We start from the raw sequence: 19,588 nt of genomic DNA on the forward strand, positions 1-19,588 counted from the left end.
CATGCCCCCATTATGGCCTTCATATTGCAATGAAAACAATTGGTTATGCTTTTCTATTTCCAGACTTTTAAGGTTCCTGCATGATTAAGACAAAGTTTAAGGGTTTGAAGAGTCCTATATGATGACTTATTCATACTTTGAAGTATTTGATGAAGTGTTATCTATCATCACTTTTCAGATTTGAAAGGTGTCACTATGTATGCAAAAAACCCAAAAGCATTTATCTATTGTGAAGCAAATTATCTCATCTCCAGTTCTGGTCATTTGAGGAGAGCCACGGCTCTTGCTCCCCTCCAGGTGCTCCTCAAATGTTGGAGGGGAGCTACAGATTGCTCTCTTATATTGCTCTTAAGGCAAATTGTTGTCCTTGAAATCGATTTTTCCTTATTGTTTCTATTCTTATCTATCTACAAATAGCTCTCCTGAAAATCACTAGGAGATCTATCTACTGCTTCTGTGCTAAAAGTCTTATGGCTAGGCCTGCATCTCAAATTAATTTTTTATGTGTCAAAAGCTCATTGTTGTCTTGGTTTCATTTCTGTAAAGTGAAATTTTCTTTTTTCATAGGGAAAATGAAATCCTAGAGAGTTTAGGGGAGGATGACAAGTTTTACTCTGTGTTGCTGTCAGTTGCAGCCCACAGGGTTGGCACCTGGATTGAATCATGTGAGTGGCAAATGTTGATTACAATTTTAATACTTCACTAATTCACAGGGTACATATAAGAACCTTGCAATATGTGGATTTTTTTTCTCAACATCACAGCAAGCTGATATCCTGTTTGTTCACCCATAGGCAAAGAGTTTGCTGACTTGACATTAAAAGCAGCAGACCTGATTCTCAGATATTGCTTGGACAGAATCCACAGTACAAAGACCCATTCTTTTTTTTCAAAGGTATGTTGTCAAAACCCTTGACTGTCTGTTTTAACAGTTCTATGACAGGTTTATAATAGAAATAACTGCACAACATGGTCTAGTTCCATTGCCATTTTTTCAGCCATTCAAATGAAAGTAGGACCAAAAATAATTACAGTGATATTTATTAATGATCTTAAAGGCTCTGCTCTTTTTCTAATGATAAATTGCTGTTGATGTATTCTAACATTGATGCATATAGATATGGAGTTTATAGCTTTTTGTATTCATGTACAATGTCTCTCTGTGTGTAATATACTTAAGGTTTTTGATCAGGCAAGTTCTGTTGCTAGTCAAATGATTTCATATTCTTTGTTTTTAAGAAGAAAAGGATATTGAATGTTTTGTTAAATGACAGCAGTTCAATGTTCTTATGTTTTAGAGCTAATATTAAATCTAACACGCATTTTTTCAAGATATTTGAAGTTTTTAATCCATGCACATTTGCACCTTCAGATGTTGTTCATTCTAAAAACAATGTTATGTATATCTTTTTACAGTTGGTGCTAATCAGAATAGTTGAGGGCATTTGCTTAGCACGAGGCTGTTTGGAAAAACAGGACCTTACACTGATTGCGAACTCCTATGATACCTTAACAATTCCAAAGTCATTGCAAAAATCAACAAAAACAGCAAAGCAGTTGAAATCATCATTTGGCCTAATAACTTCTCCAAGTCAAATACCACTTCATATCTTACAGCGAAGGTGAGAGTTTAATAAATAGAGACACTTATGAAAAGTAACTGGGAAAACATTTGATTCAAGGCAGCTTGTTTTTTCAACTGAAGTTTTTCTCACAGCCCTAATTCATCTAAGATAGAATAAAGTCTATGTCACAGATATGCAATCACCACATCGTTCCATCTAGCAGTTTTGGAATATATCTATGTAAGCACGAAAAACCGCTATTGTGTAGACAAAAGGAGTCCGTTTTCACCTTAGGACTCCATTGGTAACATTCTTAATAAGCAAGTAGCACTGATTTCTGATTGGCCTATTTCGATCCAAAACTGGGTATATATATTTCCTAGCATAGAGTTTTCGATCTATGTTCTGACAATTTAAACTCTGAAGAGTGTCAGACGAAAAGCTTTAGTCTACTCAAATGTTTGCTTTTTTCAAAGCCATTTTCAAGTTTTGTACCACCAAAAGATTGTTTGATTTTTATTTATTTAGTAAAAATTGCATAACTAAAACAAGAAACAATCTTATTATGCCTTTGAATTGCAAATAACTTTCTACTTTCAGTTTTGTGCTTGTTGTAAAGTTAAATTTGATACTTTTTTAATTTCTTGAAGCCAACAAACTCTTAACCAGGGGACAGAATGGCAAGACACATACAAGATCTATTGTCGCCAGGCAATGAGAAGTCTTAATGGGGGTTCGATTCTACTCGAGTTTGCACTTTGTCTACCCACTTTGACACTGTTTCACTGTTATTTTGATGAGAAGAGTTCTCCTGAATCCTCAGATATCAATTCTATCAATATCAAAAGGTGTGTTAGTACAAAATAAATATTTGCTTAAATTGTAGTTTCTTAACCAAAAGGATTTCCATATGATTTGTGATGCAGAAATAAAGTAGCTAGATACATTGGCTAGAATGCTGCTTGTTACAAAGCAAGCTACTAGAGTTAGCATCATCTTACCAAAATTAGCTTCGACTTTCTAAATGATTTACTATCATTCCATTCTATAGCATTGATAAAAAAGACGTACATATATGTTTTTATGTTAAGAGTTTCACTATTTCGTGTATCTTGTACAGTATCTATAAGATGTGTGATCAAAATAGTTTTGTCTTTAGAAGCTGCTTTGATTTTAATTATTTCATTATCAATTTAGGTGCTTTAAAAATTTCTGTCCATTAAATCTTCCGTTGTTTGATTCTTGATCTTGCATCAACCGTTACTTAATATGAATATTTTGCATTCATGACTGACAACCTTCTTTTTTCAAAGAATCGAAAACCTTTCTGAGGAACTCGTAGCCATCAACAGTATGGTCAATATCCCAAGTGTCATTGCGGTGAAGCCAGAGGAGCTGCAAAGGCTTGGCTCGCTTGTTTGCAGATGTATCAAGGCAACTCTCTTTGTTTCTATTGGCTCTTATGAAGTCATCTGTGAGGAAGAGGTGAAGCAGACCGGGCGTAAAGAAGGCATCTCTCTCGAGGATCTGTGTCGAAAATACACATGGAGGGCCACGGAAACCAGTGTTAGTTTTCGAGCCTTCATTTGTTTGAAATCATACTCGTTTATGTCAGAATATCTTTTCTGTGAATTACCTCTATATTGGCTTTAATATATCAATTTGTAAGGAACTGGAGTGTTGGAATACTATGGAACTCAGCTTTAAGTTATCATTATTGCCAAATGTAATAGTTTGCTTCGAAAAATTAAAAACAATTTATTACCATCAAAATGCTATTCTGAGCACAAGAGAAGACCATTTTAATTTCTACTAGTAATGCCAACAATTATCGAATGGTCAATTTTTTGTCGTCTGTCAATGCTCTGTTCCTAAAGAGACTAGCTACAGTTTTATTCTCTATGTGCCTTCATCGTTTGTTAGTGACTTCTATTGAAATTTCTAGTTGTCCATATTCAAATCTGTACTAACGGCTGTGAATTCATCAACGCGATTTGGTGGTGCTATCTATCAGAATGTGCAAGCAATTGTTGCCGATGCCATTCTTAGTGGATTCAAACTTGTTCTTGCTGCAAAGAGAAGCAGCGTTTCTGGGAAGGAAGAAGCAAAAGTGATTTCCCGGAAATGGAAATGGTATGACCAATCTCTTGTTGAATCTCTTATTTTTTCGATTCAAGGAAGCAGTTTTTTCATAAACTCGCTTCAATTTTGGTAGTTGTCAAGTTATTGTCTATTTACATTATTAGGACTTTTCTTATTAGATCGTTTTGTTTTGCTAAAAGCAAATAAGCTAATGTTCTCTTTCACATTTGATACAATTGTTTTTGTCCTACAAGTTTAATGGCTACAACAAGTCTCATTGGTTGAAGAAGGTGTAGTATTCACGTTTGTCACAAGTAAAACCCCCTTCTAAGTGTTGTAACCTGCCTGTATCTAGAGTTTAGACTAGAAAATCACTGATTGCAGTCTATACCAAACAGTATATACATTTGCAGTCTGGACTATTGTAATCACTAAATATATGTAATTACAACAACAACAGCAGTAGCTTAGAAGGGGGTCTTACTTGTGCCTAACGTGAATACTACAGAAGGGTCGTATGAAACCAGTATTATTTCTTTAAGAAACTACTCATAACATGCAGAATCAGTTTTTTTCGAAAGATTTCTGAATTCAACTTTTCTTTTTCATTTCCTTTTGTATCTCTCCAGGTTTTCTGGTCTGAATATTATGCTAGTGACAATGGCTTCGCGAGTCGTCACGCTGATGTTATCCTTGATTGAAGACTTAGAGCTGGAGAGCTTACCACAAGGGAGCTCAAGCGAGAAAAGCCACACGATAAACTACTTGTCGATAACCACCCAGTGCTCTGCCTGGCAAAGAATGCAGTGGCTCTTGGCTAGGAATAATCTGCCACAGCTGCTTTGGAATCTATTTCGTGCTTCGTATTCCATGGTATGTCGTTCTTATAAAATCCGGTACAAATACCCCTAGTACTAGACAGGTTTACATTAAAGTTTTATTGTCTTCTCTGTTTACACAAAGTCATTTAGTATGAACCAGTAAACAAAAATTACCTGCGTTATTGTTCTAAAACATTGTTAGTTTATGGTTGTATAAGTTTGGAATATAAAAACAGGGTGTGTTTTTGAAAACAATTGTTTGGGTTGTTTCTTTATTTCTATTTTTTGGTAGAATATAAATTGTTGATTTTTTTGTATGTTTTAACCTGTCAATGCAAAATTGAAGCGACTATTTAATAGCTAAAAAGCTTATGGTTTTTGCGTACGTCGAAGTTTTCATAGCCACCCAAAACCATGTTAAGGCTAGCAATTTTGCTTTCTTAAAATAACCGCATCTTCTTTCGTTCAGTGATGATATCAGGAAATGATAATATATTGTGCAGCTATTTTTAGAATGGGTCCAGTTTCTTGAAATATCATGAACTTTGTTATTTGGTGGTTTGTATCTAAGCATATTATACGACATAGCTAGCATGAAAACATTGATTTAATTCAATTGTATCAAACTTTTAAGGCAATCAAGATAAAAGACATCAAAACAACACAGGCCCAAGAACAGGCCAGAAATGAAGAGAAGCAAAATGAAGCCAGTGAGAGCGAAAGAGCGTCCGCTGCGGAGGATAGTGGGGAAGGTGAGTAATGGGTCATATAATACAGCATAAAGACTTCGATGAGGTGCTGTCGTATATGTATGTGCTGTTCTTAAATATTGATCGTGTAACGAGCTAACTAAGGTGCATTTCGGTCACGTTTCACCTCGTTGCTCTAGCTATTCCCAATAACAGGGTCATCGAGTATAGGAAGTATTTCAGTTGACAGAGGTGAAAGTATTTTTTAACGCTTATTTTCAGCCAAAGGATGGGTGTTTTTCGTTATGGGTCTATTCAATTCATATCTGGTAACTTGTCAAAGACTAGTCAAAACGATAAATATCCTTTTCGAAAAGTTTGAGATGACATCCCAACGGTATCTCCGGTTTTGGTAGAACCTACGATATAATCACATTTATTATTGAAGGATATTATCATTTTAGTATCCGTCTAGTCCCTTCCATTCTGCTTAGCAAACGCTACCTGGTTCCTGTTTAACGAACTCCTAATCTAAAAAACTACATTTTGTTACTTTCAAAATTACCTATATCAGGATTCTGCTTGAGAGGTATTTATTATCACTTTTCACTGAGATATTTATTTGACGAAACTGGAACATAACGATACTGAGTGAATCAAAATATTCGAGTTACCTTCGCTGGTAGAACAGTTTTAGGCATCTTCTGTTTTTAGGCATCTAGACATTTTCAGAAATGCGTTGGTAAAGATTCCCTCGTGTTGTTTTTACTTCTCATCACATGGCATTCTGTTTTGTAGAAGAAGGATCCCTCTTGGGTCAGTGGTTGGAAAACATAATGTCAGAGTCAACAACTTCTCGTGTTGAGCCGAAAAAGGACAAGGTGGAAGATGGAAAGTCTGAAGTCGCGTACACACAATCGTTGGACATTGTATGTTTCCAGCTTTGTTTAACTGACAGTGTTCTTTCAGTCCTTTCTCTTTGTTGCTATTCTCTCTTAGACCCAGTCTCCAAGAGCTATGTTTTTAATTAATGCAAATTTTTCAAGCATTAATTAAGGTAATAATAAGGTAATAATAATGGTAACTTGAATCTGATTGTCTGATGAATAGAAGGTGCTAATAGCACTTGTGTTCTAAGAAAACACAGGCATTTATCAATCTGGCTATTTCAGTATAAGCTTGCTTATAAGGATGAAAAACATAGTTTTCCAATATTGCGTTTTCAGCATTTTTCATTACATTTCAGTTTGTTCTTCTTGGCAACAACTTACTCGACCTTTGCACACGATTCTTCCCGATTTGTATGAAGTACAACCTCAGTGACATCGTTGATAGAAATTTCACCAAAGATGGTTTAAAATCACTTGCTGAAATGGTGAATGAGATTGACAAAACTGCAGATGACCTAAGCTCGAAAGAAGACATTGGATTTTGCTTCAGAAGTTATCTCATCATGCTACATTCTTCAAAAGTACTTGACCAAACGAAACTGGTAATATTACGTTTTTGTACGGTATCATGGCCATTTTTTGCTTTAAAACAAAGTTATCGTTTTTGAAGAGTATTTAATTAAGGGGCTGTACAGCAGCAATTAAATCATTCATTTTAAATATTTCAAACACTATAAGGTAGCATGGAACAGCCCTCGTGGAGTTATGTAAAGGAGTTATGTTAAATATACATTTATATTTAAATATGTCATTAAAATCCAGGAGAAAGGTTTAGGCCGCTGATTCACCGGTATTTTCCTTTACAATATTTTCCATCGATCAAGTGTTTTTAGAGAGTGTCCCCTTGCTATTATCTGTCAGCTTGAGACTTCTCCGGCACAGATCTTCTCCTTAACTTGTTTTTCCATTAGGATCAACAGTTTTTTTAAATACGCATCCCTGAAACTATGATGTTCCACATTTGACAGACCAAACCCATGCAAAAGAACCTATTACGGGATGTTGTAGGATTTTACTAAAAATTGGATCGTGCTTAGCCTAATCACTTAAGTTACCATGCCAGATTGTGCTGTTTGAGGGGATTGGTTGTACGGTTCCTTTAAACATTAAGCGTATTAAGCTAGTTGCTTTGCTATGTGGCACTTACTATAAGCAAGATAAGCAGTTAGGAATTTCAAGAACTGGTAACAACTAAATGCTCTTATTCAGGTTTTTTTAGTTGGGGGTGACTAAAGGGGCAGAAGATTGTCTCTTTACCTGCATAGCAAACGATGCGATCTAAATTGCACAATAGAATTGATGATGGCTTTGTTTGGTATAGACCAATCAGCACCCATCAAAGCACTAATTAAAAAAAATCGTTATAAATTCTAATAGAGGCACTTGAGGCATTCTGGTGGAGATGCTATTTTATTTACTTTTCAATGTGTCACCATTTTTTAATTATAAGTAGTCAATCACTTTGATTCCGATCCACATTCAAATGCCATTCACTGTCCAATTTCTATTTCGACAACAGGAGTTCTTGCTATCAGAGCTCGGCCTAGGCGTCGATTACAAGCAGCCAGGTGATTGGCCACTGTACGTTTCACCGACTGTTTTGTCATTGTTTGCACGGCTGGCCTTATCCGAGCAAGATGCTTGCTTGAGGGGCGGAAGCTCTTCTGCAGACACTCCAAGAAGTATTTATGCATGGAAGGGGCTGCTTTACACACTTGCAAAATCTGCACAATCTTTGCCAGAGAATATGGGTACGCATTCGCATTTAATGCATCTAAATATTTGATGTAGTCTATTTTGCAAGAAGAGTAAGAAACCTTATTCAAATCATGAAATATCTTATGATGCTTTTGGTCGGTTGAAGTTGTCTAACTACAGTCGAGATTTTAGAGCAACTGCCGTTTTTAGCTACTTGCTTTGACATTCAACCAAGCTTTTTATTTATGTGACATAATTTTAATCGTTTGTTGCTCTTTGCAGATTTGAACGTCGAGCACATTCAAACGCTGGCTGCTTTATATCTCAACTTCTCTGATGAATGCAAAAGAGAACTCATTAAAACTTGCATAGATGCATTGGGTAAAATTGCAGCAAGGCCATTTGAAGATTTTCCTCTAAGGACCTACAGACTTGTTGTTGTATTGGATTTCATGTTCCGTTGCTTTTCAAGACTTCCAACTCAACTGTTGCTTCAGGTACGCGCTGCACTTTTTACCAATTTGAATCTCTTAGAACCACTATATTCGCGTTCTTAATCCTATATCTCTTTTTGATAGTTGGAATTGTAACAGCAAGATTTAGATTTTTGGAAGATTTAGATTTGTTTGCAGTATAAGAGATTTTTTGCTTATATCCGGCTTTAAGGGGATTAAATTATTGCAGTTTTTTTGGACACTTTTCGCTCCAATAGATTGAGTATTCCGTGTAAATTCATGTTTGTTATTTAAGTTAGTTATTCAAATAAAAGTGACGTAGGAGAAGCCTAAAGTTAGAGACGCGAGGATGGCTTGGTGGAGTAAGGAATGTTGCTAGCTCACTGTAATTGCAGGTGAAGAAATCATGAGGTGTGGTCAAATTAAGAGGAGGAACCAGGACACTGTTCGAGCACAGTTTTTGGTGCCTTAAATACTACTGTCGAAGGAGGAGTACAAAATTCAGATGCAAATAAAACGGAGGCATTGCCTTCTTTTGTCAAGTCACTTCTGTTTAATAATCCATTTTCTCATTTCCTTCTATTTTTGTTAAGGTTTCAAAGAACATCTTAAACATTGCTCCTAAAATCGATGGTATCAGACAACAGGAATTTATTAGCTGTACCTTCAAAGAAGAAGAAGCATTTCGAAACTTACTGAAGAGAATGAGTCCATCTCCAATGCAAAATTCGTTTCAACAACAACAGCCAAGGTTCTATGAGTTGTTAGCAGAGGATTTTAGCAGGCAATCACCAGACTTCAAGGTTGATTTCTCATTCTCTGTGATTTAAGATTCTCTTAGAAAAATCATTTCAATTGACATTCTATATAATTTCTATTGCCATTTCACCTGCTTAAATGCAATTTATGCATTTACCACGTTTCTGAATTGCGTGTTAGCAAGTGTCTCTATAATATGTAAAGATTACTGATTGTACTTGAAATAAATATAGTTATACAAAGCAAGTATGAGCAATCCTAGAAAAAAAGTTAGTAGGAAATCTTAATGATTTATTTAGGTTAAAAATTACCTTATTGTTTTTAAGTATAACAAGTTATGTGAAAGGCTGTGAAATGTTATGTAAATAGTTTTTCTAGGCACCAAGTTAGAAGGTAGTGATGAATCTATTGTGAATAATTTGGCAAAACAAAGGATGCTTCTCAATTATGTCTTTAGGAATATTTTTATTCTATTGGTAACAAAGTTCTCTGCAATTGGAGCTGACATTTTTTGTCCAAAATAAGATGTAACCATTTTTTGATATAGGTGTTCCAGTTCATCCAAGACTTTGATATTGCGAGTGCATCGTACAAGGATCTGTACCAAGATTTCTTGAACTTGTCAGTCTTGCTGCTTCAGTTTATCGAATCTCATCATGCAGAAGAGGAAAGTATTCTTCAAGTTGTTGCTGCACGAAGCTGTTTTCAACATATCTGGAAATTTTTTCAGTGTATGCCTCCACCAATATTGCTTCTACAACAAATGCTTGTACCAGAAAAGGTAAAGTATCAAAGGAGAAGTTACCTTCCGAGATAAATATTATCATTATCTTCAAAGGGTTTTTTGAAAAATCTTAATCTCTTCAGGTTTAACTTGACCCAAAGGGAAAAGTTTTTTATCTGGTTCTCAAAATATAAGTTTAGTGATGTTGCACTTTGATAAAGCTACTGATGATAATGTGTCGGTTACAATTGAATACTTAAATTTTATTTGAAATTATAAATTTAAATGAAATTCTAAATTTTTCTCATATTCTTTTTTTCCTTTTTTCTTGTTTAAAGACTTTTTTTATTCAAGCGTTTCCTCGAATTTTCTCAATACATTTGTTATGTCAGTTTGGTGCTATTATTTAAAATATAATTAAAGTTTTGAGAACTTTATATTTTCTTGATCGTTGCCGGATGAAACATATGATTGATTACTTTAGAATTGTTTCGTGAATGTTTAGTAAGCATTATTAGATTTAGTGAAGCTTTAATAAACTATGGTGAAGCTTACATTTAGCAGCCATGTTAAGTCTGTACTTTATTTATTTCAGGCATTAGCTTCCAGTGAGATGATACTCTTCTTTCTGAGAGTAATACCCATGTTTTACGCAAACCGTAAAAGATCTGTTGAGGAAATTGCCAAGGTATGGATTTGAATTAGAACTCTTTGTTTTTGTAATACCTTTCTTGGAGTTTTTTTAACGGAAAATTGAATCAAGTAAACATTCAAAGTAAGTGATGGTAGTTGTATTTTTAGAAATTAAGTATTGTTTAATGCCCTTATTGTGGAAAATTGAAAGTTTGATGAGTACATTGTATAAAAGATTTTAGGCAATTTTCAATCAAGGCTGTAAGGTTTTTTTTAGATTCTAACTGCATGACAACCCTTATCGGGAATATTGAGCATAAAGGTTTTTATGAGTTTAGCGCAAGTGCAATGATGGAGGGACAACCTGTAAACCTTTTTATATGTTTCCTGATAATATGGTATGTGTCTTAACAACTTGAACCCATCTTTTTCTTCAAGTTCAGTTGTCACGGTTTTAGCTATCTGATGTAGAGCAGTGAAAACAAAAAGTATTGTTATTATTGAAAGCTTAGCCAAATATTCTTTTAAATTCATTTTTTACAGATTGTGTTGATGTTTGATGAGGTCATCAATGACGACGCATTGAAGCTTGTTGAGAAACTCGTAGAAGAATGCAAAAAGACCGCATATTTAACACAGCTGATCATGCACGTTGCAAGTGACGAGGGGGTGGAAATGCTTGATGGGAAATGCCAGTGGATACGGCTCATGTTGATTGATGCATTGTCTTCCATGTCCCATGTTCTCTTTGAAAGATTGGTTAGTTGTGAAACACAAAATGAGGAAGACAAGGAAATGATAGCAAAGATGGCATGGCTTGTTTTGAATAACACCATCGCCTGTCACAGAAAAATCAAGTAGGTTCCCATAGATGTTACATCATTTGATCATTCACGTTATTTTGTTTTTGGCCGTTGTTGCTACACCTTTTTCGGCGCTACACTTCTGTATTTGAATCTTTTTAATGCAGAAATGCAGTAATTACACACAGCAACGAGAAGATAAGCCAAGATATTGTGGCAGTCTACAGCAAACTGATTGGAACAAGCACTACCCACACAGTAAAAGATGCTGGAGAGCTCAATTTTGATATAGGTAAAATCAATCATCAAGTGGTTTTGTTCGCCAATTTTTCGTGTTGAACAGGGGTGGTTGAAGTTGAAACTCGGAGTTTCATGCTCAACTGTTCAACAACAATCTCTAGTGCTTTAATGTAAATATAACAACTTGATTCGTATTAGATTTGTATATTAGGACGGTATCAAGCAACTCTACCTTAATCTTCTTCTCATGGGTCACTGTTCCTTCTCATGGCCATGCACTAACCCTTGAGCAATTAAATTTTGAACGTTTAAATATTTTGTCTGAATCAATTATCTGTACTGACAGAAACAGGCCAACGTTGATATGGAATATATCCATTATGAAAGTAACAATGAAACTAAGATAAGATGTGCTATTTGGAAACGTTTTCACACTGGATCTTACCTCGCTTTTTAGTTAATAACTTGAGAATAACTCAGTCCCCCCTCTCTTGCTGCAGGCTTGCCAAGTGAAATAAAACAAGCTTCTGAAAAGTGGAAAGATGCCCTGCTCACGCAGTTTCCATCTCCAAAGAAAAAGACGGATGAATCCGGCGTTATCGAAGAGGCTGACCTGTCGTCATTTTTGGATGGCTTGATCAATGCGCATGTCTCTGTTTGCGTCACAGGTTTGCAATGTTTGGTTTTACAGTAGAATAGCAACACAACCCACAATGCTGTTGCCCGATTTTTCAGAACTATTTGCGGAGATTCCAAACAGATTGAATGGAAAAAAACTCCCGCAAGCAGGGATCTGTGTTTCGAGATTCAGACTGTTTTTGAGTCTTATTCTAAAGGCGCATAAAGGAATTGCAGGTCAAAGGCCCTTACACTAGGCTCTTATCTAGCTTGTGTATTTTGATGATGATTGGTCAATGGTGCCTGGCAATAGGGGTGCTTTCTCATGACAACAGATTGATTAGGGGTCACGGTTTTTAAGATTATGGACTAAAGCTTTTTTTGACTGAAATAGGTTTTTAAATGAGAGATTTCTAATAAAACCAGGAAATCCTGTTATTGATAGGTTTTTCTCTTATGGGATTTTCGGTATTAGTAAAATCTCATCTTTTTTGAACGGCCTACCATTTTCTTGAAGTATTTACATGCAACTGCTACCCACAATCGAATTGTTAGGGCACATGTTATCATTTCTCCTCTTTCTTCACTTAGGTATATCATTTAAAGAACCCGCATTCACGCTCAAGCACCTTCTTAAATCTTCCATCGGCTTAATGCATGATATGTTAGAGTGGTTAAAGAAAAACTCCGAGAATCATTTTCAGATGATTCAAGTAAATGCCATTACAGCGTTTGTCAATATAGCAACAGATTCTATTGTTGACCACGTGGCAGATTCTGCCAATCAGATACTGGAAATGACAGTTGGCTCTGGGGATGGAGATCGCCTTCAAGAGATTATACATTCTCATCTGTTATCTCTCTGCTTTTTTGTTGTTGACGAGGAAATCAATAGAGTTGACAGGTACTGGCCTACTTTTCACGATCATTTTGACACAAAATTTATTTATTTGGACACCAGAGTAAAAAGAAATTGGTTATTGTACAACCGACTGCAGTAGAGACCACTTAAGTAAAAAATGGCAGCTACTCCACCAATGCCATGTTTAGTTTCCATTGTTTTTCCGAGAAACAATTTTAGAGTCACTTTCCGAAATATGATGGGCACATTAAAGCGTTCCTTCAGCAGAAAATTGCTCCAGAAAGTAGTTCTTCCGAGAAACACCTGTAAAATGTGAACTAATAGAAGTCGTTTCTTAAAACTGTTAAAGTCTTCTGGTTGCAGGTCGATATTTCAGTATAGACTAAACCTATTACCCATGCCACATGACTTTTAATGACTTTATGTTTCTCCAATCACCGGCTAGCCCATGACATGGCAAATTTAACTTGTTTCCTTTTTAGATTCATAACTTCAGAACAGACAGTCCTACAGTGCCTTGCATTCATCGAGTCATCTCTTCAAAGATCTGAGGCACCGTGCTCTGCTGCAAGCTATTTTAGTACTGGGTACTATTTCAAACTAGCTTCGATTCTTCTATCAATAAGGCTATCGAAATTCAGCAAATTCTATGCCTCAAGAGTGCTTCAGATGTTTTCAAACCTGCTGCTTTCGCGTGAGTAACATTGCTAGCCTGCTGCAAGTTCCCTTTTTGATGCGTTATAGGCAGGAAATCCACAGAGATGGGCGAGGATATCCAATATCTTTTACCTTCTCTTCTTTGCATTCCATTCCTCGCCTGCTGATGTTTGCCTGCTTATCTTTGCATGCTCCTCTCTGTCTGCTCTTCTTTGTCTGCTCTTCTTTGCCTGGTCTTCTTAGCCTTAACTTTCTTATCTCATTTTTGTCTCCTCTTCTTTGCCCTCTCTCTCTCTGTGTTCATCTTTGCACAGAGGCCTCCTCTAAACGCGATTTATTATTCTAAACTGCAGGAGGTAGGAACGAGGGGAGTAGCTTCACTGCTTCTGAAAAAATGAAAAAATTTAGCTTATTTTGCAAATTTTCTAATTAGGTTGGATTGATTATGTTGGCAACACCTGCTTGCTTACTTAAAATGAATATTTATGTCGTTATTTTGCAGCTGACAATGCGCAACAAGGTAGTGTTCGCAAAGCAGTTGTTCAGATCTTCAGCGTTGATGCGGTCGACTTGCAAGACTGGCTTTTTTGTGAGATCATGTCCGATTCGAATACCGAAGAGGAAGGTTCCAAGAAAAATGGCATTATGGCGCTGCAGAAATTCGTTAACTGCATCATACAGGAACAAGAGTACGTACTGCTTGACATCAGTGATCAAGCCTTACTGACTTCTGATTGCATGAAAATTTTAGTAGCCTATTGCAGACTCCTTTTTTTACTTCCATTATACCGGACTGCTTCATGGCTGCTCGCCATAGCGCTATTTTTAGTGTTAGACGTAATGCCTGCTTTCTGGTGGTGGCTTTCGCACGCTATCTATTGTCTAAAGTGCGCAAGTCTACATTTCGTTAATTTATTTTATTTTCAGTAATTCATATAAAGTAGCCCCGCAAGTCCACCCGAATTGATTTTCAGGGGGCCGCGGCAAACTTTAATTGCAATTTAAAACACATCAAATTGATAGAATAATCTTTTATATTGTAAAGTATTTATGAATCTTTTCTCAAGGAGGTTGCATCGGTTTTCTGACATTTCGAGTGGAATTTTCGACAACAAGTCCAAAGCTACTCTAAACAAGACCATTTGGCGATTTGTACATGGTAGTAGCAGTCTCGCTCTAAATGACGTCACTGAAGTTCAACTAATTAAAACTTTGTATTGGTACAAAAACAGGCGTATCTACATTGTATCACCTTTTCCTTTTTTTCTAGGTACTTAATGAATAATTTTTTCTTTTAGAGGGGATCTAGATAGTATTCTTGATTCAGCAATGAATGTATTTGCTAAACTTATCAAGCTTCATATCGAATCACCCAATGAAACACGTGGCGTTCCTTATGGCGATTTTCTGGAGGTCCTTGTCAACATTGCTTCAGCAGTAGGAGCTAAAGGTCATCTAAAGTTGCTGCAAGCCGTTCAGAATTGGATCAGTCTTAGGTCTGTATTGTGAAAAATCGTTCACAGCAATGTATAGCATGTTAATAAGATAAAAATGTGAACTTTTAAGCAAGTGCCCTTCGTCAGTGGGAAAACCCCTGCAAATGTCTAGTTATTTCATGGTTTCTATTGACAATTTTGTCATTAAGGCCATAAGAGTGTCAAAACATACTAGTTTTTTGCAAAGGAATCAAAATGCGGATGAGTTGTATAGGATGAATGGCTAGCCTGGCTGCTAGAAGAGACAATGAACAAAAGAAAGGGCCATTTCGATCGAACTGTGCAGTTAACATCAGAAGAAGAACCCAATCATTTCAAGGTTATGTTAAGGTTCTTGGTCGTTTAGTTATGATTCGTTCATGATCCAAAGCGTTTTTAGCTTAACATCTATTTGCTATATTTTATCATGAATTAAGTTGTGTTATATAATCAAACGGTCCATTTTTCTAGCCGTATTGCGTTGGCAGCCAATTTCAAAGATGTCGAGCAAAACTCTGTTTCTGTCGATGATGATCTGATGAGCTGCATTGCTTCATTGCTGCGATACATCCACCAGATTCTGTCGGCCATGAAGAAGTATTGCTTAAAAGAGAGTAGCAGTCTGACATTGCAACTAAGCTATTCTGAATCTGATTATGGGAGCAAAGATCGTACGGAAGCCGATATCGATGATGAAGTCAACACAGATGACGAGGACTCTGGAGGGGAGGAATCGGTGGGAGAAAAATGCCAATGTTTTCTTTGTTCCTGTTCTTGATACAGATGACTTTATGTGTAACTAGTGCATAATCTAGAGATGCCACGCTTTAAGCATTGATTTTAACACTGAGTCAATCAGATCAAGATCAGCCATAGGTTTCAGTGTTTAATTTACTGCTAACATTGTCAGCATAAGTAAAATCTGCATAAAATTGTAATTTGTACCTATCACTTTTAACTACGCTCTCATTTTCAAAGCACGCTGTCGCAAATCAGAGATGGGTTTACGGCGAGAATCTTCTTAAAAAAATCTTGAATTGTGAAAATGTTAATTTTAGGAAGAAGAATCTCTTTGCAACAAACTATGCTCTTTTACAATGACACAGAGAGATTTTATGGACCAGCATTGGTATCATTGTCACACATGTAAAATGAATGACGGGGTCGGATGTTGTACCACTTGTGCCAAAGTCTGCCACAAAGATCACGATGTCACATATGCGAAATATGGCTCTTTCTTCTGTGACTGTGGTGCGAAAGAGGACGGAAGCTGCAAGGTATTTTCTTCATCTCACTTTTTATTGGAATTCGGTAACAGAAAATCTTGAAATTCGGTATTAGATATTTTTATTATCGACATTGAGGTCTGCTGAGGAACTATTGCAACTGACCTCGCCTTCTTTGACTTTAAATGTAGAATTCAAGCTACCACCTTTCTACAATAATCCCTTTAGCATTTCTTCTTTCTCCTGTAATCCTAGCCATAGTTCTTTCCATTCCTCATTTGTAATTCCTTCAATTTCCACTTATCTTAAAATCATCTTCTTACTGAGCAGTTACTGCTTTCGTTCTTTTTTACACTGTTTTTGAGAGATTTTTTGCCCCTCTTTATTTTTCTTCTTTAATGACAAGATGCTTAGAAGGTATTTCTTCTCTTCAGGCAATGACAAAGAGAACAGCCGTTACTGGTCTCTCTAATACGCGGACTATGCCATCATCTCCATTCACAGCTTGGTCAGCAGAAAGCGGGGAGTTGGATAAGCGACAGCGAGGAGGAGCTGCATCTGAAGCGAAGCCTGATATAAAACGAGGCAAAAGCATAGAGAAGAAGCCTTCTTCAGACAACTGGTTCCAAGACACCAGCTTCATTCATTTGCTGTCAAGCTTGCTCAAAGTAGGTTGATATGTATTCTTTTTGACAGTGTTGTGTAACAAATTGTGTGCCTTGTGTGAAGTAAGTAATACGATAATACTCAATTTAAGTGTTAATAATAACATTCATACTAACGATAACACAGCTAGCAAATAAATTAAGTACCATAATGAAAATGTAATAGTTTGATTGTTACAAATGTAATGTGTTTTTAACAATCAAACTATTACATTTTCATTCTGGTACTAAATTTATTTGCTAACTGTATTATCGTTATTCTGGATGAAGAACCACACGCAACGTACATATATAACAACATTCATAACCTATATGTTGAGATTTTCTCGCCTACCCTCTTTCCGGTCAGTGCTGCTTTCGGCTCAGCTGCCATACTCAGGGTTGTAGATCATCACAAATTGCCACTTTTCTGTTATCAAAGAGAACAATGTTTGTCAAAGTGTACCCTTCAATGTAAAGAAGTCTTGTCAAATGAAATTAATTTTGGTATCGAAACTCATAATCACGATTTATGTCTTATTGTAGGAATCTAAAGACGAGATTATTGAAGCTTTGAGAAGCGAGAAATTCATGGAAATGTACATGAGTCTGTTGAGAGATCTTCAAGAGTACAGAGAAAATGTCAATAAATTTCTTTGGGAATGTTTCCATAATATGCGAACAGTGCACCAGGCACTGCAATTTCTCTACTGCAACGAAAAAGACGTGCAAACTTCAGATCAACTAATGGTTCGTATTTGGTTCTACTTTCAACTCACTTGCTTGCGCATCATCATAATCATAGCTATAACTGGCATGATCATCACGCTTTTCAAATCTAATTTCATAGTGTATAAATGTAAGTGACAGGTAATATGCTTAGTCCATAGACAATGTTTGAAGCAAGAAAATGTGGGGCATTCCTAATTTTAAGATGCAGTGATGAGGGCTTTGTGCAGTTATAGAACGGTTTTGTCTAGTGATAAACAATAAAAGTATATAGTAATGAAACTATTTCTAGTGATGGCAGGCAAGTTTTACGCATGTTTCTCAAATTTTAAAATTTATGAACAATGACAAAGAGAGTTGGCAGCCTGAATTACTTGATACGAAAATGTTTATCGAAAGGTGCAGTGACAAATTTCTCTTAAAATTAGGTAAAGGGGCTCTTAATGATATTGAGATATCGTGACTGCTCTATAATCTCATCCCGAGTACTTTTATCTCGAAATATGTCTTTTCGTTTTATGAATTTCAAAGTCTCGTTATTTGACAATGCCAAGGCACTTGTTATTAAATCTTTATCTAAAATATGTATTGTACTCTGCTTGCATATGTTGTTAGATTGCCGAAGATTATGTCAGATGTGACATCATTTTCTTTGAAACTATACTTAATTGGACAGTACAGCAGCACATAGTCCGCATCAGCTATATCACTGATGATTTGACTAGGGTCAAAATCTGGTCTTTGCATAGATTCTGTATAGACAACAATAACCAATGCAAAGAAATTTATTTTTAGATCCCTATCCTTGGATCTCAAGAAGGAGCCTTTGAAAGTGTGCGCCTGAACTTCAGTGGAGAGCAAGGTCAGACTCTCAGGCAACTGATAAATGCACATGTGCTGCGACATTCTGCCATGTGCTTAATGGCATCAACTAATGGCAAGAAGCAACATCTTGCAGTGACCCACGAGAAAGGAAAGGTTGGCAAACTATCGTCTTATCTGTTTATGGATTCTTAACCTTCTTACTTTTATCTATAGTTTGTGTAGTTAATAGTTGTAAATTTTCATGTCAAGTTTGTCTTATGTAAATATTAGTAAATCATATCAAAGCATGATTTTGCTATGGTAGTTAGAGACGAACAGACGCACCTATCTAGAATCCAATACTTATGAGCTTTTAAGTTTGATCCTGATATTGGCCATGTGTCCCAGAGCGGTACGAATGACAGTTAGGAGAGGCACATTATAAAGATTAGAGCTTATATTGAACTGTTCCGAGCGATAAAATGCAGGCAGACTAAAACATTTTCAAAAGGCATAGTTTTACGTTAAACGTTTTATTGTATAATTCATTCATACAGATCACGATTTTGCAACTCTCTGGCCTGCTCAAGCAACCAGATACAGCAAGCAGGAAACTCACTTTGAATCGGCTCTCGTCCACTACGCTGCCATTTACAATCGTCTCAATTCACAGCAACCCAGAAAATGATGATGCCCTAGCTGTTTGTGGACTCAAAGATTGTCACGTGATTACATATGGGCATTCTGGCTCAGTTGTATCCCATCTTGCTCTGCCTTTGCAATTGGAGACTGGAAATTTCGTCATCAAAGCAATATGGGTGGCAGGAGAACAAACAAAATTAGCATTACTCACTGCTGACTTTGTCAAGGTACCCTAAGATAGCTTTAATTTTACGGTATTATTTTGTTTCTCACTTATTCAAACTCCTAATACACTCGATTCGAAGTTCAAGTGAATCTATTTCCAGTGCTTCAGCACACAGGAGCACTGCTAACGTCACACCCTCTTGTTTCTGAAAAAAATATTTGAACTCTTTCCAAACGTGACCGAACTTTGACAAACTAAGATGTTTTCTGATGAGCTGTAATTTTAAGAGGAGTCCATAATTTAATAAGATTAAAGGTTTTACCTTTTCATTACGATCAAATCTCTA

General features: G+C 36.2%; 1 protein-coding gene across 2 annotated transcripts in view; it reads left to right on the forward strand.

Annotated features, from left to right (window-relative positions):
- LOC135693337 (E3 ubiquitin-protein ligase UBR4) overlaps positions 1-19,588 on the forward strand; it is a 93,121-nt gene that overhangs the window by 1,777 nt on the left and 71,756 nt on the right. For both annotated transcript variants that reach the window (XM_089111565.1, XM_065211781.2), the window contains exons 2-29: positions 568-665; positions 795-895; positions 1,417-1,622; positions 2,216-2,413; positions 2,879-3,131; positions 3,511-3,698; positions 4,277-4,520; positions 5,103-5,220; positions 5,956-6,086; positions 6,404-6,649; positions 7,627-7,858; positions 8,088-8,302; positions 8,854-9,063; positions 9,567-9,800; positions 10,339-10,431; positions 10,920-11,233; positions 11,347-11,471; positions 11,920-12,087; positions 12,629-12,941; positions 13,382-13,593; positions 14,059-14,245; positions 14,855-15,052; positions 15,503-15,767; positions 16,090-16,308; positions 16,692-16,925; positions 17,448-17,651; positions 18,426-18,608; positions 18,992-19,303. In XM_089111565.1, the coding sequence (XP_088967691.1) occupies positions 568-665; positions 795-895; positions 1,417-1,622; positions 2,216-2,413; positions 2,879-3,131; positions 3,511-3,698; positions 4,277-4,520; positions 5,103-5,220; positions 5,956-6,086; positions 6,404-6,649; positions 7,627-7,858; positions 8,088-8,302; positions 8,854-9,063; positions 9,567-9,800; positions 10,339-10,431; positions 10,920-11,233; positions 11,347-11,471; positions 11,920-12,087; positions 12,629-12,941; positions 13,382-13,593; positions 14,059-14,245; positions 14,855-15,052; positions 15,503-15,767; positions 16,090-16,308; positions 16,692-16,925; positions 17,448-17,651; positions 18,426-18,608; positions 18,992-19,303 (5,701 nt within the window). The remainder of the gene's footprint in view (positions 1-567; positions 666-794; positions 896-1,416; positions 1,623-2,215; positions 2,414-2,878; positions 3,132-3,510; positions 3,699-4,276; positions 4,521-5,102; positions 5,221-5,955; positions 6,087-6,403; positions 6,650-7,626; positions 7,859-8,087; positions 8,303-8,853; positions 9,064-9,566; positions 9,801-10,338; positions 10,432-10,919; positions 11,234-11,346; positions 11,472-11,919; positions 12,088-12,628; positions 12,942-13,381; positions 13,594-14,058; positions 14,246-14,854; positions 15,053-15,502; positions 15,768-16,089; positions 16,309-16,691; positions 16,926-17,447; positions 17,652-18,425; positions 18,609-18,991; positions 19,304-19,588) is intronic.

Source organism: Rhopilema esculentum, chromosome 11 (genome assembly GCF_057945365.1).
Source record: "Rhopilema esculentum isolate cy_ngs chromosome 11, ASM5794536v1, whole genome shotgun sequence".
NCBI lineage: Eukaryota > Metazoa > Cnidaria > Scyphozoa > Rhizostomeae > Rhizostomatidae > Rhopilema > Rhopilema esculentum.